Here is a 20,992-nt window from a genome sequence, read left to right as displayed (position 1 = left end):
ACTAAAAATACGAAAAAATTAGCTGGGCATGGTGACGGGCGCCTGTAGACCCAGCCACTCAGGAGGCTGAGGCAGAGAATTGCTTGAACCCTGGTGGCGGAGGTTGTAGTTGGCGCTACTGCACTCCAGCCTGGGAGACAGAGACTTCGTCTCAATTAAAACACACACACAAACAAACAAAAAACACTGGATAAATATCGTTCTGTTGCTCCTCCCACAAATGGTGAACGAATGTACATTTCCTGTCGCTGGTATGCACGCCACTCAGGAACTATTTATTTTTGTACATTACAATTTAAAAAGCCAAAAAAAGTGAGATTGCATTACTTTCCACTTTCAGCATTTTGACTACATCAAACCCTTTAAAGTCATATTACTTTTTATAAGCCTTCTGTGGGCCTTAAACTGAAATGGAGAAGATGCAGAAAAAAACCCACATTAGTCATTACAAATTGGAACCCAGCCACCGTTCACTGCGCCCACTGCTCACTCCGTCCAGGCCGCCTTATGTCCTCCCAAGTCGCCCTGCTTCCATCCTGAGCTGCTCAGTTCATCCCCTATGGCTGCCAGCATTACCCTTCAGACCGCATGGGAGGGGCTGGAGCTGTTTTCTGCCAAAGTCACCTCAACCTGAAGTCACTGGGGGAGAGGAGCGTAGCTGGGTGCTGGGGGATGATGGAGGCTTGACTGCTAGCTAGAGGGTGGAGGCTCTTCAGGAGGCAGGTGTTGGCTGAATTTCTCTCCTGCGTGGAAGACTAAGGGTGAGAAATAAGATTTCCCCTTCAAACACCTCCCATCCTGAGAAGTCCCTAGAGGCACCTTTCTAAAAGGAAGACCCGCCTGCATTTTCCATTATGCCTCGAGTAAAATCTAAATCCTCCCGACAATGCGCCACATCACTGGGCTCTACCTTTTTCTGCGACACCAGCTCCCCCATTGCCCACACTTCTTCCTTCCCACCCTCTCGCCCTGGATGCTCTTGTTACACCAGGTTTCCCATGGCTGTGTCCTCGTCATTATTTCCGCCACCACTCAAGCGTCATCTCACCACCCCCTCCAAACCCTCCCGGCCGCCTAGCCAATGCTGCACCTCCCTCGCACACTCTCCACTTACTTCCACTGCTGACTGCACCTCACTTCCTGAGACTGTCCCGTCTTTTAGCTTACATGTTCATGATCTGTCTTCTCCCGCCTGCGAGCAAGATTCCTGAGGACAGGGATTCTGTCCGTCTTCTTCTCTGCTCTATCTCAGCATCTCGAATCGTGCCTGATACACTGGGGTTTTAAAAAAAAAAATCAATGTGTTTGTAACTAACAAATTATGTGAACACACAAGTTTTTAAATAACTAACTATATCAGTATGTCTATTTATTCTATCAAGGCAAGAAGTGGAGCTAAACTACAGCCATGGACTTGGAATAGTTTCTTCTTTAAATGGCTTAGACAAAGCTGTGACAAATGTATGTCAACTGTGATGTGTCTGGCTCGTGACACTTACCGCTTAATTATTTGAATTTGTTTTCTCATGGTGGCAGATCATATTTTCCAAGAAAGCTGCCGTAACAAATCCCATTCTACTTGTTCTTCTCATATTGTGACATTGACATTCCCCCATCAAGTGGTGTCCCCTCTTTTTGAACCTCAGTGGACCTTTGTGACAGCTTTGACCAACAGATGCAGGAGAAGTGATGGTATGTAACTTCTGGATCTGGGTCACAATCAATGCCAAGCCTGTTCTCTTTGCTCTCTTGGGGTGCTCATGCCTGGAGCATGGTCACCATGCTGTAAGGATGCCAGGTGGCCATATGGAGAGGCCACAGGTGGATGCAGCTGCTGACAACCCAGCTGAGGTCTCAGCCAGCAGCCAGCATCAACTGCCTGCAGATCCTTCCAGCCCTCTGGTGTCAGGTTACCCCAGCCTCTGAGCTGCCCTTGCTGGTGCTGCATCCAGCAGAGAGGAGCTTTCCCTTCCATGCTCCATCCAGACGGCAGATTTGTGAGCTGAATACATGACTATTGTTTAAGCCACTTGAGGTTCGAGGTTGTCAGTTACACTAAAACAGATAACTGATCCACCCCCTCACTTCAGTGTAAGGGGTATACAGTCCAAAGAGACATGCCTAAAAGAACCTGCCTGTTTCAGAGAACACTTCTACTGGGAAGGGATTTTGTGACTAAAAGGAACAGATGTAGGTGATGATTATCGGTGGTTGCTAAAACCATTACATGCAGGTTGATATGAACCTTGACAGTGGATAGAGTAGGCTGACACCATCTAAACCCACCAATCCACTTTAACAGACACCACGAGCAACATGGCGTGATGCGAGAGCAAGTACATGCACCACGTGCAGTGGATTCTTGCCTAAGGCACATGGAACCTGAATCTAAGACCTGTAGATCAAACTAGGAGTCTGCAAGAAATACAGGAGACTAAGGAACATGCTAATGGTACCATGAGGATACAATCAGCCTAATCCAGAATATAGGATGTTTTCAGACAGATGACCCAGTTCCCTCCATAAATAAATAGACAAGAATTAATAAAATGGAGGAGAACCATTATCAGTTAAAAGACACTCAAGAAACATAAATAAAATGCATGGGTTTTGTTTGAATGCTGATTCTTTTTTTTTTTTTTTCCTTCTTTTCTTTTTTGAGACAGAGTCTCACTCTGTCACTCAGGCTGGAGTGCAGTGGTGCAATCTCGGCTCACCACAACCTTCAACTCCCTGGCTCAAGCGATTCTCCTGCCTCAGCCTCCTGAGCAGCTAGTACTACAGGTGCACACCACCACACACAGCTAATTTTTGTATTTCTTGTAGAGACAGGGTTTCACCATGTTGCCCAGGCTGGTCTCAAACTCCTGGGCTCCAGAGATCTGCCAGCCTTGGCCTCCCAAAGTGCTGGGATTACAGGCGTGAGCCACCTTTCCCAGCCTAAATGCTGATTCAAATAAACGAATTTCACAGAGGCATTTTAAAGATAATTATGGAAAACTCAACATGGACTGGGTATTGAATGATATTAAATAGTTATATTCATTTTGTTGGGTGTGATAGCAAGAGTATGTTTTTTTAAAAGTCCCTCAGTACTAGAGACAGGCACAGAAGTCTTTATGACTTCAGATGGGATGTCTGGTATTTGCTTTACAAATATTCCAGTGTGGGGAGGAAGACACAGGAAACCAGGGCGGAGCACTGTCCCGTGTTATCACACTGTTTTGTGCATTCGAATATTTTCATAATAGATAATTTTTAAACTAAATGTAAGCTCTTCGTGAGAGGTAAACGTAGGTAGTCATCACTTTTAACACAAAGTCGCTTGTGAGATTTGCCACCGGTGATTGGCCTTGGAGAAAGGGGCAAAGTCAGGCAGCTAAGGCCCAGTGCTCAGAAGCCTCAACTGTGGCCTGGAGCCTTCATCTATAGCGGCTCTAAACTGGTGCCCTCCACAGCCAGGACCCTGCCCAGGAGCTGTGAGCTCAGGGGAGGAGGGCAAGGTGGCCAGAAATGTGATGACGGCAGAGAGAGGAGCCAGGGACAGGCAAAGGAAGCAAGTGACAGAAATCCCAGGCCTGCTACTCCAGGCAGAGAGAGGGCTGCTGGCTCCTGCAAAAAGAAGCAGGGGTGAGGCAGGAGCCAGGAGAGCGGAACTCACCCTCCCCTGCTGCCCTCCCCGCGGCCCTGGCTGTAGCCCCAGCGTCTCTTCCTGGGACCGTGTCTTCACATGGGGACATTTCTTCCCAGCTCGGCCACCGAGAGGAATGGATTCCTCCAGCATGAAAAATCCTCCCGCCCAGCCTGGATCCTGGAGCCACGGTCACTGTGGCAGGAATGCGGCTCCTCGCTGGCCTGGCTAGGGCTAGATGCCACACTTTGCCCTCTCCCCAGAGCCAGAGAGGTTGGGTCACAGACGCTCCTGAATGGGCCATGCAGGGCGCAGGAGGAATTTCGCCTTTGGAGGAACAAAGGGGTGTTCAAAGTTAAACGTCCCCTGCAGTGACCATTACAAATTGTGGTTTAAAAAAATCATAAACTTAACCCAAAGAGGAACTAAGAGAAGGAGGGAAAGAAAGGGCTGGGGTCAAGAATAATAAAATCCCAAATAAGAAGCACACATCCTAAAAGGGAAAATGAAACACAACAAGGGTTAGGAGGGTGGGGTGGGGGAATGAGGAAGCGGGGGGCACAGCACGAGACTCCCAGCCAGGACAGCCCAGGCAAGGCCCCGGCTCCAGGTTCAACGCCCCGAGGCTGGCGTTTGCTGCAGCGCGTGGCCGCCTGCCCGCCGGCCCTGCCCGGGCTCTGCCTACATTCTCGGCATCTTCAGCACAGTCACAAGCAGCTGTCAGATTCCTGCGAATCCTGGGGGTGGCCTTCAAACAGGGAAAAGCAAACACAGAATTCAAGGCTGGCCCAGCCTGGCGCCTCTCGGCGGACTTCGGGGACGGCTGCGGGCGGTGGTGATGACCGCAGCCGCCAGCAGAGGGCAGTGGCGGGCCAGCGTGGCCAGGCTCAGAGGGCTCGCTCCTTGCTGTCCGGAGCCCCGCGGGCAGTTTCTGCCTGTAACTTTCACCCCCGTGCAAAGCTTCCAGCTTCCTGTGCAAGGCAGATGCAACGTGGTGCTGCTTTTCTTTTCGTCAAGGGGATTTGAGACTTTTCCTCTGCAAATGGTCTGTAGATATCAAGTAAGAAATGGACTGCCCGGCCCCATCCCTCCCTAGAAGAGGATTTTTCAAAGTGCCATTTTAAAAAGTGGCCTTTTAAAAGGCCCATTTGATAGGATTGGCCTTTTCCACGCCAGACGTCGTGCGGAAGACATCGTGCCAAAGCTTTCCCTACCTGAAACCACTTAACTCTGAAAAAAGGTATGATTATCTCCATTTTTCAGAGGAGGAAACTGAGGCTCAATAAAGTGGAATGAGTCGTGTGAGGTGGCTGGGATGGGATTTGAACTCTGGTTTGCTGGGCTCCAAAATTCCTTCCACTTAGGCCACATGGTTTTCATAGGTCCTCAGTTCCTGCCAGTTCTCATCCTACCTGTTCCTTCTGTTTTTAACTAAAAAATCTCCCCTATTCCCGTGGAGTCTAACGTTTGGACTGGGAAACTATCAGAAGGATGCAGCCCCCTTGAGTTGCTCTTTGATCCCTAAAGCAGATTATCTGTCAACAGCTTTTATGCAAAGAGCACCCAAGGAGGATTATAGACGTGAATCACTGAATGAGACCCAGTGTCTGCTCCCAGCACCATCTGTTGATATGCAGATCACCGGTGATCATTGATCAGGACAAACCAGCTGCGGCTGCTGTGAAGTTAACTCCTGAGACTTGAGAGGCTGCTCTCACTTCTCTATGGGCGCACCTGGCCCGAGGCCGTGAACTTGGGCAGGCCAGCATCATACCTACGTCACATATTCTAGCAATGACAAACAAAACTAACCAAGCTAGCAAAAATGAGCTTGCTTCCACTTGTTTCTTTCCCCCCAAAAAAGCGGGCGGGGGATGGTTGACTGATGGGTTTGTACTTGATTCAGCTGGTAAAGTCCCTGATTAGTTCACACTCCTTAAGAGCTGGGTTCCATCATTTTCTATCAATTCCCGGCATTAAAAGTTGATCCACTAATATTCTGGTAACTAGTCTCTTCTGTTTGAAATCATCACTCATTGGCCATTCTAAGTTCTACTCCAATTGAAAAGCTTGATCCCACTTTGGGAGGCCAAGGGGGGCGGATCACCTGAAGTCAGGAGTTTGAGACCAGCCTGGCCAACATGGTGAAACCTGTCTCTACTAAAACTACAAAAATTAGCTGGGCATGGTGGTGGATGCCTGTAGTCTCAGCTACTTGGGAGACTGAGGCAGAAGAATAGCTTGAACCCAGGAGAAGGAGGTTGCAGTGAGCCGAGATCGCACCACTGCACTCCAGCCTGGGCACCAGAGTGAGACTCTGTCTCAAAAAATAAAGAAAGAAAAGCTATCCTAAATGTGCTTTTTTTTACTGAGTTAAATTTCCTATCCTTACCTCCCAACCCCTGCCCCAGGCACAGGTGGGGCAGCTGCGGGATGAGTGCAGTGTCTCTGCCCGTGGCATGAGGAGAATTTCTGTCCTAGGTGAAGACACGGGAAGAGAACATAAAAGGGGTACTCCCACCACCTGCAGGCGGAGCCTGGTTTTTGCCAAAGTCACCACCTACTAGTGTGAGGAACGCAGCCAACCTGGTCACTGGGGAGAGGAGGGAGCCCAGTGGGTGGGAAAAGGAAGCTTTATCACAAGCCAGAAGACGGAGGTGCTTCAGGATGGAGATGTTGGCTGACTTTTCTGTATGGAGGTAGACATGCCCCAAGTAAGAAGCTCCTCCCTCCAAATATCTACCATCTTTTGAGAAGCCTCTATAAGAACTCAATAAAATGGGAGTGTGCCTCAAAAGAGATTTCATTTTCAATGCGGTAATTAATTATTGCTCTTTTCCAACTTTGCACAGTGGTGAAGATGAATTGGATTGTCAGGAAATTTCTTTGAGCTTTGTTAAAAATTAGCTTTCTAAAAGTAAAAAGTGTTTAAGTCAAAACTTCAGGGCTCACATATTTTGTCCTTATGCAGGAAAATTATTTTTGTTTCCTTTTCTGTATTCTACTTGTTAAATAATTGCACCAAGCTGGCAGGCGCTGCAGAAACATAAAGCAACGCATTTATTTTTAAGTCCAATGACCTCAAAACAATGAGTGTGAATGTTCCTAATCAAAGATGTCTCCTCTTTTGGGGTTATTTTTGTTGCAGTCCCTACACTTCACACTATAATCAAAGCCCATTATCTCAGCCTTACAATATTTGTGTCTCAGAATCTAACGACGACTGTGTCTGGCACATACATCAGGAGTTGCTTTTAAAGATGTGCAAATTGTGAGCTTTTCTTTCACCTCAATCTTGCATATTTCATTGGAAACCACTTCTTTAACATCCAAAGTCTGTCTTTGAACACGTTAAAAAAATAAAATGGATTTCCCAACAGAGGTTATCTGCAAGGCAAATTTCAATTTTTAAGTTAGTTACTTTGAGCAATGCATTGTTAATTCTTTCAAGTCTCTTGGGTATAAAGTAGTTATTTGAAAGTTCACTAATCTAAGCAGGGTCTAAACTAATCTTTACACCTCCAAATGCTCAAGGAAAAGTACTAAGGGGAACCTACTAGTGGGAATATCTGACTTATTTAACATTTTCTGGCTGCTTGGCTCTGAATCGAATATATAAAGTTACTTCTTGTAACCATGTCAATCTGAGATAGTATATGTACGTTCAGTCTCTAAAATGTATCCATTATCTTGAGACCCCTGATTTCAGAACTTTGGGAGCCTCTCTTTCCACAGCTGGCTTCTTTCCAGAGGAAGAGGAAGCTTAACATTACCATCTCCTTTGTTGATATCCCTAGTCTGAGAGTATTCCCTCCTTAGAGGTATTTACGGTAAACTTTGATGCATAATAGTTGATTGCAAGAGATAAGAGAATGTCTGGCATTCCAGAGATCTGTGCATCTCCATGTGGTTACTTTGCTGAGAGTCTCAGAATCAGGCCTGACTTACGAGTTCATTTGTATTAAAATGGCAAGCCCTGGTGAACTGATGAGGCCACACCGTGGCTGGAGGGGAACAGGTGCTGGTGCGGGGGAGGGCGGATGCTGAGTCAGAGACCTGGTTGGGACTGGGGTTCTGCCCTCTTCCTAGCTGTGTGGCTCCAGCCTCCTCACTCAGCCACTTTGAATCTTAGTTCTTAAGCATCTGCAAAATGGGGGTAATATTCTCCATCTCCTAGAGTTATGTTGAAGACAGAGATGCAAATGTAAAGCATTTAGTTCCAGATACAAAGGAATTGGCCAAGGACTGGGAACTATTATAATTAAACTGATCAGCAAGTGTCCAGAAAATCGATTTCTGCCTTTGGACCTAGGTGATGAGCTTCACCCCTCCAGAGTCCCAGGTAAAGCGCTTCCTCAGTGGGCTCAGCCCCAAGACCTTCCACCTGGACTGACATGTTCCTCTGAATGCATCCTGTCCTTGAGGGTGGAGGCTTCACAGAGTGCATGATAGCAAGTGTAACACCAGCAGCTTCCTTCTCCTGTGGGCTTCCTGAGTGCTGGGAATCGCGTGGAGTGCTGGTTCATTCTGGTTGCACAAGTGTTAGTAGATTGCAGTGGTGAAGAGCTGAGCCTCAGGATCCAGGCTGCCTGATTTAAATCCTGGCTCCAGTATACCTGGTGGTGTAAGACTTCAGGCAACTCACCTTCTCTGCCCCTCAGTTACTTTACCTGGAAAGCGGGGCTAACAATAGTACTTATCCCTTAGGGCCACGGTGAAGACGAAATGTGGAATTCCTTTCCTAGGCCTGCTGTAACAAAGTACCACAAGTTTGGGTGGCTTAGAGAAACAGAAATGTGTTGTCTTTTAGTTCCGGAGGTCAGAAGTCAGAAATTAAGGTGTGGATGGGGCGTGCTCCCTCTGAAAATTCCTTGGTTCTTTAGCTTCTCGTAGCCCCAGGTGTTGTCTGGTTTACAGAGCCATCTCTCCCTCTCCAAACATCATCTTCCCTGGGTGCAGGTCAGTCTCTCTGTCCACATTTCCCGTTTTTATAAGGACACCAGAAATGTGGGATTAGGGCCCACCCTAAGAATTTCATTTTAACTTGATGCCATCTGTAGAGACCCAATTTCCAAACAGGGTCACATGCTGAGGTACCTGGGGTGAGGATTTCAACACATCTTTTTGGGGAAACACAATTCAATCCATAAGAGATGCCCTTAGAACACTACCTGCAATATAGCAAGCGTCACCTGTGCATGGACCATTTTTATCTTTAATGCTCGTTGCAATCTAGCCCGGAGAGTATCATGAATCCCATTTTAGAGAGAGAAAAAGTGAGGCTTTGAGAAGCTGAAGATTAGACTCAATTGCCACAGCTAGAAAGTGAGATGACCCTGACCCAAACTCCTCTGTCATCTCTCCACTGTAGCCACCATCTCCCAGAGGCGACAGAACGCCCACAGCCCAGGTCCCTGTGCTGTCGCACGTTGTTATAACCCAGGCTTCCAGCGGGTGGCCCCAGAGGCCTGCCTGCAACTCTGGACTCAGCGCTCCATTGAATGCTGCCTCTGGGCAAAAACCTGTAGGTTAGAAAAGAACGATTTCCAAGATCCTTCTTAGTGTATGGTAAGCCCCACTTATATCCCCACGTTTTGACTAAATTGATGTGCCTCAAATGTAACCCCATGTCTCCCTTTTCTGCCAGCTGTTTTGATCTCTAGTAGACACAACCACTGTCGCCTAACGGAAACACACATAGGCCTCAGAGAAATAAAACGAATGCCTTAAAAATTAAAGATTACTATCACTTTCTAAAGGTGGTTATACACCGGAATTAAGAAAGCGTTCATGCAATTGAGGAATTCCTCATCAGCTGTAGAACTTGATTGTTCAGCGATATAACCAGCTATGCAGTTGTTTTTCTGCATATATGTTTGGACACGTGAATAAAATGTTGTGTTTTTTTTTAAACCGAGAGCATTCACCTTGAAATCAGCATATGTTTCATATTCCAGAGTCCAACTGTAACCATAAATCTGTTATTGTCATGGAAAGTGAAGTGTGAAGAGTGTGATATGAGAAGCCGGGGGATCCAGGTTCAAGTCACCCTCGCTCCCTTTACTTCTTCACCCCACCCACTACCTATTGGAATTGTGGCCTTGAGCACACACTCAAGCCTTTTACCCCTAATATATACAAAGGGCAGGGAGTTATTCCTCACCCCTGAAATTGCAGGGAGGGGATTAGACTAGGAGGCCGCCTGAGGTCCCTTCCATTCCTGAGAATGTGTGATACCATCAAAGCTCACAAGTACTTGTTGAGGGACTCTCAGCTTGCGTGGTCTCTGATATTTAGTGAAAGATCCTTGCCCAAGTGATCGACATGATTTTCTTGAAAAATCCACGTCTTAGGATTTTCCCTGGCCCTTGCACTGGAGAGCCTCTGTTTGCCTGTCTGCCCTCCTCTGCTTTCTCCAGCCTGCCTTGAGCCTCAGCAGGTGACCTTGAGGGATGGCCTCTAGGACAGTGGCTGGAGAGGCAGGTCCACTTGCTATTCACCACTCGGGGAGCGGAGTGGTGGGTGGTAATGGCACGCTGCTGCCATTCCTCCTGGGTTTCTTCTTCATGCCATTGGCTCCCCTCAGCCCAGCCCACACCTTTGTAAAACCCCTGAATTAAACTCTGTGCAGCCTGTTTATTGCCAGGGCCTTGAGTGAGTCCAGCTGTGACCATCTCGAATTGTGCTAGCACCGCATCTAGCACATCAGTAAGAGCATCTCACCTTTCAAAGAAAGTGAACTCTGAGTGTGGGGAATAGCAAAATGCCACATTTTACTGGCATGAGGACTATCCTAATTCCTACTTCAATAGGAAGCCCTCTGTCTTGGCTCATTCCCCTCCAGTCATTCGTTCCCTCACTCCCTCCCTTCCTTCCTTTCTTCCTTCTTTCCTTCTTTCAAAAGTTGAAATAACTTAGGCTTCAAAATAGGCTTCCAAAGTTGAAATAACTTACTCTCCCATTTAATAGATTATTGAAGTTGTCTTTGTAGAAAAAGCAAACTTTCACATATTCATTCAAGTACTCAAGAAGATCAGGGTGATGAGAGCATTATCCAACAATAGTCATGCATTTGAAGTTTCTTCCTTCCTTTCTTCTTTCCTTCCTTCCCCCCTTTTTTCCAGCACCCTATGAGCCTGCAAATATAAGTTGAACAAGAACACTGGAGGGCTGAACTGCTTTTGAGAAAACTTTGAAGTTTGGAGAGAAATTTTGGAGGGGGTTGCTGTGGAGCAGAAAATAGGGAAGCAATGAGACAGTGAGATGTGCAGGCTGGGTCCTTGAGAGTGGTGGCCAGGAAAAAACCATGCGGGGAGGGGGGCAGTGGTTGCTGGAAAGACTGGGGATACCTTGGATGCCTTTTTTCTTATTATTTCAATAGGTTTTGGGGAACAGGTGGGTTTGGTTACATAAGTAAGTTCTTTAGTGGTGATTTCTGAGATTTTGGTACACCCATCACCCAAGCAGTGTACACTGTACCCAATGTGTAGTCTTTTGTCCCTCACCCCCTCCCACCCTTTCCCCCAAGTCCCCAAAGTCCATTACATCTTTCTTATGCCTTTGCATCCTCATAGATTAGTTCCCTCTTATGAGTGAGAATATACAATGTTTGGTTTTCCATTTCTGAGTTACTTCACTTAGAATAATGGTCTCTAATTCTATCCAGGTTGCTGTGAATGCCATTATTTCATTCCTTTTCATGGCTGAGTAGTATTTCATGGTATATATATATACCACACTTTCTTTATCCACTCATTGATTAATGAGCATTTGGGCTGATTCCCTATTTTTGCAATTATGAATTGTGCTGCTATAAACATGTATATGCCAGTATCTTTTTCATATAATGACCTCTTTTCCTCTGGGTAGATACCCAAGAGTGGGATGGCTGGATTGAATGGTAGTTCTACTTTTAGTTCCTAAGGAACCTCCACACTTTTCCATAGTGGCTGTACTAGTTTACATTCCCACCAAAAGTGTAAAAGTGTTCCATTTTCACCACTTCCGTGCCAACATCTATTATTTTTTGATTATAGCCATTCTTGCAGGAGTAAGGTGGTATTGCATTGTGGTTTTGATTTCCATTTCCCTGATAATTAGTGTTGTTGAGCATTTTTTCATGTGTTTGCTGGTCATTTGTATATCTTCTTTTGAGAATTGTCTATTCATGCCCTTAGCCCAGTTTTTCATGGGATTTTTTTTTCTTGCTGATTTGTTTGAGTTCCTTGTAGATTCTGGTCATCAGTCCTTTGTTGGATGTATAGATTGAGAAGATTTTCTCCCAGTCTGTGGGTTGTCTGTTTACTCTGCTATTTCCTTTGCTGTGCAGAAACTTTTTAGTTTAATTAAGTCCCATCTATTTATTTTTGTTTTTGTTGTGTTTGTTTTTGTGTTCTCTGTCATGAAGAGACGTTGAATGTCTAATGTTCAGTTGGAAGTTCTTCGCGTTGCCCTCAATCTTCCCCTCCTCTCCAGACTGAATCCCCAATAAAATTCACCCAACTGATGAATATTTCATGTGAGGAGATTCCTTTTTGTCATATAGGAAAGGGCTGAGCTACATTTCTAGACAACATATGTCCTGGAAGCAGGACTATGGAGGTAGAGATGCCTGCAGTTATGTGCATCTCCTGGGGACTTGTGAGAATCTTGGTGGAAGTAGGATTGGAACCAGTCGTACGGAGAGCTCAAGAGAGAGAGAGAGCTCCAGCTGACCTCTAGATTGCATTCATTTGTGTGACTCTCCCCCAATACTCATAGTAATATAAGTTAATATTAACAGTGCTCACTATGTGCTATGTATGTTTATGTGCATGTACACATATGTGCATGCACACACACTCTCTGCTTTGCACAATTCAGATATGCACAAAACTGAATTACCACAGATTAAGTAACGTCTATTCTCCAAATAATCCCATCAAAAAATGGGCAAAAGTCATGAGTAGACAATTCTCAAAAGATGATATACAAACAGCCAACAAACATATGAAAAAATGCTCAATGTCACTATTAGGGAAATACAAATCAAAACCACAATGCAATACCACCTTACTCCTGCAAGAATGGTTATAATTAAAAAGTAAAAAAATGATATATGTTGGTTGGATGTGGTGAAAAGAGAACGTTTTTACACTGCTGGTGAGAATGTAAACCAGTACAACGACTATTGAAAACAGTATGGAGATTCCTTAAAGAACTAAAAGTACAACTACCATTTGATCCCGCAATACCACTACTATGTATCTACCCAAAGGAAAAGAAGTCATTATATAAAAAAGACACTTGCACATGCATGTTTATAACAGCACAATTCATAATTGCAAAAATATGGAACCAACCTAAGTGCCCATCAATCAATGAGTGGATAAAGAAAATGTGGTATATATACACCATGGAATACTATTCAACCATAAAAAGGAATGAAATAATGTCTTTAGCAGCAACTTGGATGCAACTGGAGGTCATAATTCTAAGTGAAATAACTCAGGAATGGAAAAGCAAATATCACATGTTCTCACTTATAAGTGGGAGCTAAGCTATGAGAATGCAAAGGCATAAGAATGATGTAATGGACTTTGGGGACTCATGGCAAAAGGGTGGGATGGGGGTGAGGGATAAAAGACTACACATTGGGTACAATGTACACTGCTTGATGACAGGTGCACCAGGATCTCAGAAATCACCACTAAAGAACTTATCCACACAACCAAAAACCACCTATACCACAAAATCTATTGAAATAAAATATTTAAAAAATAAAAAATAATAATGTCAGTTCTCCAACAACATGATTCAAATTTCAGTTACCACAGTATATTGACTAAAATAAATCTGGCAACCCTAATTGTAGCTACTGTAGCATAAACTATAAACTTCCTTGCTAGTCCTCAGTCCACTAGGACTATTTATCACTATGCAAATAACAAATCTGCATCATGATTGTTGGTCAATCACATCACTTCTTTCATAGTCTGCTGGTGATTGGCTGCTGCTCGTCTAATATTAGCTCATGCACAGACAGCAAAGCATGCAGCTGTGTTGCCTCCCTGTGTCCCACTGATAAACCCATATAGTTCAACTTGTAATGCATTACTATTGTTGGATAATGCTCCAGGTCCCGCTGACCCTCTTGAATACTTGAAAGAATATGAGCAAATTTGCTTTTTCTATAAAAACAACTTTAATCATCTATTAAATGGGGCAATAAGTTATTGCAACTTTTGAAGCCTATTTTTTAGATGTAAGTAAGCTGTATTTCAGACAGGTTATTGATGATACAATCAGAGATAATGCAATTTATTCAGCTAAGCTTTGGAAGAACTATGACATAAAACATGTAGCCAGAAACATTCAAGCATCACGACAGATAGGAAGAGCAAGTAATATGCATGGAGGATGGCAGAAACTCTTACTGTACTGGAAAATAACTTTGCAGGATTTCAATCAAATGTAAGTGGAATTATGGAAGAGATCATTGACCATGTGAATATTGACACTGACATCATTTACAAAGCTCTAGGTATGCAGCCCAAGGACCTTAGTGATGGTGAATTTATTGACATAAATGAAGAAAAAAGTTGTGAAAAAAAGGATGCAGTTGTCCCAGAGGAAGTGACACCAGCAAAAACTTCACATTAAAGAACCCCTGGAGCTATTTTATGACATTGAAAGCACAAAGGATAAGATGTCGAAAGCCAATCTAAACTTAGAAAGAAGATAACAATTCCCTAAGGCATAGAAAAGATGTTCACTCATTTTTTTTATATCTCTAGAAGAAGAAGCCAAGCACTATTCAAAGCATTCTTCATAAATTTCTTACAAAGAAATAGTGCCCTTTAATTCTCCGTGTTTCTAATACTATAAATTATAAAATACTAATAAATTATAATTGTACACTTCTTCCTTCATTTTGCTGTATAACTGAGAGTAGGAGAATTTTCAATATATTGACAAACATTTTTAAGTGTCACAGAACAATCCTATTCCCCCCACCCCACCCCGCTGATTATTAAGATAGCTTTTCATGGTTTTGGCTTGCACAGCCATTTTTATGGTTCGACACTGCCATGCAAAGGGATGACTGTTCACAATAATTGTTACGATGCCCATTACTCAGATGAGGCAATGGAGGCTTCAGAGAGTCTAAGCTACTTGTCCAAGATCATGCAGACAGTAATTAGTAGAGTTTATACTTGAACCTATGCAATCTGGCTCCAAGATTCGTTCCCTTAACCACTGTGCCATATTATTGTCCATAGCAGACTGTGAGCCAAAGACAGAGACCATTTCTTTTTTATCTTTATATCCTTAGCATGCAAACATTATCTAATAAATACATGTTGAGTGGATGCAAAAAGAATAAAAGAGGTAAGGAACTATAAAAGGAATTGACATTGACTCTTTGAAAACAATGAGAAAAAATTAAGACTGATTGAAATCTAAGTAGTAGCAACCTTATAGATGTCCACTGTTAAAGAGAAACTTGGCTGGGCACAGTGGCTCATGCCTGTAATTCCAGCACTTTGGGATACTGAGGCGGGTGGATCACTGGAGCCCAGGAGTTTGAGACCAACCTTGGCAACATGGCAAAACCCTGTCTCTACAAAAAATAAAAAAAAAAAAAATTAGCCAAGTTTGGTGGCGCATGCCTGTGGTCCCAGCTACTTGGGAGGCTGAGGAGGAGGCTGAACCTGGGGAGGTCGAGGTTGCAGTGAGCAATGATTGCCCCACTGCACTCCAGCCTGGGTGACAAAGTGAGATCAGGAAGAAGAAAGAGAGAAAGAGAGAGAAAAGGAAGGAAAGAAAGGAAAGGAAGGAAAAAAAGGAAAGAAAGAAAGGAAAGAGAGAGAAAGAAAGAAAGAAAAAGAAAGAGAAAAAGAGAAAAGGAAGGAAAGAAAGGAAAGGAAGGAAAAAAAGGAAAGAAAGAAAGGAAAGAAAGAGAGAGAAAGAAAAAGAAAAAGAAAGAGAAAAAGAGGAAAGAAAGGAAAGGAAGGAAAGAAAGAGAAAGAGAGAGAAAGAAAGAAAAGAAAGAAAGAAAAGGAAAGAGAGAAAGAAAGAAAGAGAAAGAACGAATTTATTTATGATGCTTGTTAAAGATGGTAAGGCTAACTTTCTTTAAGGAGGAACCACTGTGATAGACGGAAGGATGCTGCAGTGGGATCCAGCAGTGAGAGAGAGATTGGGCTCCACTCCAAGTACAACAGACAAGTAGAGATTGACAGACAAGGAGCATGGTGGGGTCAGCGGATGCAAAACTACTAAGAAGAAACATCAAGGGATTCTGGCCAATGAATTCTGGCTAGATCTACTCAACAGAACTCTTGCTGAAGGCAGGCAGGGTGGTGAGATATTGAGGGTGGTCAGATACCAAGCGTGGAGGATTATCACTAAACTGACTTAGCAGGATTCTTGCTCAACCTGGACTCTACAAGAAAAAGGAAGGAAGCCCAAGGTTGGGTCTAGTTGAGCAGAGGACTCAGAAGTCAAAGAGAAAGTCTCTGTGACCATGAGTTATAGGTAAGATGGACATATCCTCTACCTTCTCACGGGATGTGAAGGCCAGCCATTTCTGAGATGAAACATATAACATGGTGCAGAAGTTTCTGGGGGCTTGCTAAGAAACTTCTTGTGATGGTCACTATGTCGAACACACTTGAGTAAGACTCTGTGGAATGAACACTGAAGGTGTCATATCCCACCCCCTTCATACAGCAGTTCTAGCTATGGGAACGATTCCAGGAGCTCTCTCTGAGAAAGGCAAACACATATTTCAAAGCCCCCAGGGTAGTCATTTGGAGGAGGAAGAGCAGTAGACATTCCTTACATCATACCTGAAAACCACCTGCAATTGTGGTGTTGGAGGATGTCAGGAAAGTTTCTACTCAAGCCTTGAGCAAAGAGACCAAAAAACCAAACCACATCCAAGCTCTGTTTGGAAAGCACAACCAGAGAAAAACCCAGAACTGCAGTTGTATAAAAATAGATATGGGTCAGGCAGGAATATGGAGATGAGAGCTCGTGGGCTGCAGAAGCCAGTACATTGTGTTCTGTTCTGTTCTTTCAGCCACCAATTTTACCGAGGCAATAAAAATGAAAGAGCAAGAGAGGCAGAGGGTTGGTAGGGAAATCAGCTTGAGTCTGAGTCGACTTTGACTGTTCCAAGCACAGACTGCAGCCTTACTGTATTCATGGGAAGGCGGGAGAAGATCTGAAGCAGCCTCCTCCTGCCGGCTTCCGGGAAAGGCTGCTCTTCCCAGAGCAAAGGAAGCCCTGGGGACAGCACACCCTCCCATCTCAGCTCAGGGCCCAATCCACCAAAAGAAGAAACCCAACTTTCTCCACAGGAGTCTGAGGTGACCTTCTTGAAAGCCCTCCACCTTATAGGAATTCTCTGGGAGAATGTTCTCTCCATCTCTCTCTCTGTCTCTCTCTGTCTCCCTCTGTGTTTCTGTCTCTCTCACACCTGTGCATGCATGCACACACACAATCCAGCCATACAACAGCTCTGCAATCCACAAGAGGCTCCTTATAATTTTCTACTCAGAGAGCAGAGAACAAAGAAGAATGAGTGAGTTTGGACACTTTAGAGTCCAGAGTGCTAAATATGTGTGTTGAAGAGAAGAGAGAAATTTTCACCAAATGATATGGGGTTTCTGAGATATACAAGTATAGATTATATGTACTTTAAAAACTGTTTTTTGGTTGCTTCATGCTTCCTTGTATGCAGCCTTGTGAAAACTACATCATGTGAAGACTCCATTTATCTCTGGGTTTCATGGCCTTGTTCTAAAATGGTCCAAACAATTCAAGCTTGGAAGCAGAGATCCCTCCGCCCCTCTCACTCGGCATCTCTCCCTATTATTCCCATGTCTGATATCCCTGGTCCTTTCCTGATGATTCATTCAGAGGCTCTTCTTTGGTTCCTGACCTCAGGAATGATGCTTCCCACACCCCCTTCCGATTTTGCACATTTGCTCAGCTTCTTTGCACACCAGCTGCTGTTGAGATAAACTCCTGCACTTGGAAGGGCATCAGAGAACATCTATCTATAAGGAAAGACTGTCCATGAAGGAGGCCTTTTCCTATGGATATGATCATGGTTATTTTGCCTTGTGAAAGGATGAGTAAGCATCATTAGGATAATACAATTTGTGACACAGAATGCAAAATTTTGAATAAAGGAAATAGATAAGTACTTTTACTTATAAGAGGGGCTCTCTTAATATGATTCAACTTTCATATACTAAAAACGATAATATAGTTGAACCAATAAGATTAGGACCCTACTTTTAATAAGTTGGTGAGAACATACTAGGAATTATCCTCTGCAACAGGGTGAGCGAGGGTCCTCATAATTCTGAAGTTGTGGCTGCAACCTGTTCTCCTTCTCAGACCCAGCCCTGGGAAGCCTGGCTCTTTTACACAGAGGACCCTCTGTTGAGTATTAAATTACAAGTCTCTTGAGGATGGGCATGGCATTTATTCAGATTGGAATCTCTACATCTATCACAGCCTACAATACATAGGACTATATATATAAGAGCACTGAATACATGTTAGTTGAAACAATAAATAAAATAACTTCCTTAACCATTGCCAAAATTGCTCAACATCTTAATTTTATTTTATTTTTAATTGTATTAATCTTTTTAATGTGAAAGTTTTGGTCAAGATCAAAACACTAATTCTACAGCTTTGGGTGAAAACCATTTTTGCAGGGATCTCTGGGAGCATAGTAGCATAGTTTGTGGCCTGCCTTGCTTTCTGGGATGAAATGAAAGGTTTTTCCATTTGATATTTTTAGCGTCTATTTTCCAAATAGTATTTTATAATTTTTCTTTGTTTCTGTTTAAAAATAAAATTTCGGGAGGGGGTGGGGAGAAGAAACGACGACAGTAAAACAAAGAAGAAAAGCCACTTGATTAAGCATAGTTAGGGAGCTCAGTGAAGCATGTTTCATCCTGGTGCCAAATGACGCTCACTAAAATTGCAGCAATTTTTGATGCACTTGCCAATGTTTGTGTTATTTTTACTTTAAAGATGTAACAGATTGCTCCAAAATAAATAATTTAAGCCTAATGTTTCAAAAGAGTCCAAGCGTTTGCGTCTCTCACTTCTGGCTTGTCTTCTGGGACTAAGCTGTGCTCAACAGAACCAGCCCTCGTTTCTGTATAACACTGCATTTGAAGGGTTGTTTTCCTGCTTTGTTTTTCAAAGTTGAATCTATTTTTCGCCATTCTGTTCCAAACGTCATAGGTTTTATCACTGTTCAGAGCTGAAGCAACAACTCTTATCTAAGAAAGGAAAGAATAAACGCTATAACAGCTAGATTGCTGATCTCACGGGAGGAGGGTTTGGAGGGTGCAGAGAGGGCTCTGGGGTGAGAATCTGAGACCAAGTCTCAGAGGAATCCACAGATGTCCATGCTAATTCATATTTAGACTTCAAGCTCTGCACAGTGTACTCAGTGTAACTTAAAACAGCTGACTTGACAGGGTGACGTCACTCTAAATGACCCCACCCTCCATCAATTAGTGGACCTCTAACTGGATTGTCTACCTTCATGGCACAGCTTAAGAAAAAAAAATCCGATTTTTTTTAAAAGTCAAAAGCAAATCTTTATGCTGTTCTGTACTTCCTAAACGAGCACGAATGGCTTATATGATCAAGAAACAAAGATAAAAATAGAAACCACCAGAACCGTAAACTGACAGCTGTGTTCTCATTGACATAGGCCGCCATTGTGAAGTCCATCAGATGATCGGGAACTACATGTGGGACCCCACCACCAACAAGTCCTTTGACATTGGCGTCAACAAAGACAGCCTAATGCCTCTCTGGTGGAATGGATCAGAACCTCTGTGGGTCACTCTGACCAAGGCCAAAAGGAAGGTCTACATGTACTACTGGCCAGGTGAGTGTGTGAACATCCATTCCAAATCTCAAATCATCATAGAGTCTCCGAGGACAGTCGGTGTCAAGTTACTGTTTGAAGACCAAGCCGTGGTTTGGAAAATGGGATCTTTATATAAGAAATATGTATTGGCTGGGCACGGTGGCTCAGGCCTGTAATCCCAGCACTTTGGGAGGCTGAGGTGGGTGGATCACCTGAAGTCGGGAGTTCGAGACCAACCTGACCAACATGGGGAAACCCTGTCTCTACTAAAAATACAAAATTAGCCGGGGTGGTGGCACATGCCTGTAATCCAAGCTACTCGGGAGGCTGAGACAGGAGGATCGCTTGAACCCAGGAGGCGGAGGTTGCGGTGAGCTGAGATTGCGCCATTGCACTCCAGTCTGGGCAACAAGAGCAAAACTCAATCTTGAAAAAAAAAAAAAGAAAAAAGAAAAGAAATATGTCTTATGGGCACATTTTTTAAAAATGTGTTTTTAACTCTCTAACATCAGACCAGAGATAATGCTATTTCCTGATTCTCTTGACATAGCAAACACCAAAGGATAGCTTGCTTTTTTTCATGTGCAAAATGTTAGATATGCAGGAGAGAGAAATTATAGGGTGCTTACTTGCTTTACAAAAAAAAAAACAGTGTACCATTTCCATACGTCATTGAGCTCCTCTGCAATATTGAAAAGAGAATTGGAAGCACTCACTATTTTTTGGTAGCCCATGAAATGAAGTCCCTTTGTGTTAAGACTCCCGTGCTGCACATATACACCATGGAATACTATGCAGCCATAAAAAATGATGAGTTCATATCCTTTGTAGGGACATGGATGAAATTGGAAACCATCATTCTCAGTAAACTATCGCAAGAACAAAAAACCAAACACCGCATATTCTCACTCATAGGTGGGAATTGAACAATGAGATCACGTGGACACAGGAAGGGGAATACCATACTCTGGGGACTGTTGTGGGGTGGGGGGAGGAGGGAGGGATAGCATTGGGAGATATACCTAATGCTAGATGACGAGTTAGTGGGTGCAGCGCACCAGCATGGCACATGTATACATATGTAACTAACCTGCACAATGTGCACATGTACCCTAAAACTTAAAGTATAATTAAAAAAAAAAAAAAAAAAAGACTCCCGTGCTACATCCTAGCTCAATGAGGTAAGTAGTCATGCAAACTGCCTCGGCTGCTGTGAGAAGTCCTTGGGACACCCTCATCTTGGTCACTGAATAGCTTTCATTAAGGATGAGAGGATTCAGTGATAACAATACAACCCGCTTCCCATTGTCTTTCCATTGGTGGGATTCATTATTTAGGTAAGTGGTCAGTTTACCTTTCCCACGCCCGTGGCAATAGACACTTTTATCCTCATTCTCAATGGTGTCATCCTGATGATGGCCATTATGGAGGAAGATACCAGGGGAGGCCTAGAACGTTGAAGG

At 43.8% G+C, this 20,992-nt stretch overlaps 1 protein-coding gene across 5 annotated transcripts in view; it reads left to right on the top strand.

Annotated features, from left to right (window-relative positions):
- Window positions 1–20,992, top strand: part of ENPP6 (ectonucleotide pyrophosphatase/phosphodiesterase 6) — a 181,614-nt gene that overhangs the window by 96,708 nt on the left and 63,914 nt on the right. For all 5 annotated transcript variants that reach the window (XM_063810023.1, XM_063810024.1, XM_063810022.1 and 2 more), the window contains one exon: window positions 19,368–19,547. In XM_063810023.1, coding sequence (XP_063666093.1) covers window positions 19,391–19,547 — 157 coding nt within the window. In that variant the 5' untranslated portion in view covers window positions 19,368–19,390. The remainder of the gene's footprint in view (window positions 1–19,367; window positions 19,548–20,992) is intronic.

This window comes from Pan troglodytes, chromosome 3 (assembly GCF_028858775.2).
Source record: "Pan troglodytes isolate AG18354 chromosome 3, NHGRI_mPanTro3-v2.0_pri, whole genome shotgun sequence".
NCBI lineage: Eukaryota > Metazoa > Chordata > Mammalia > Primates > Hominidae > Pan > Pan troglodytes.
This window is presented reverse-complemented; position numbering and strand designations above follow the sequence as displayed.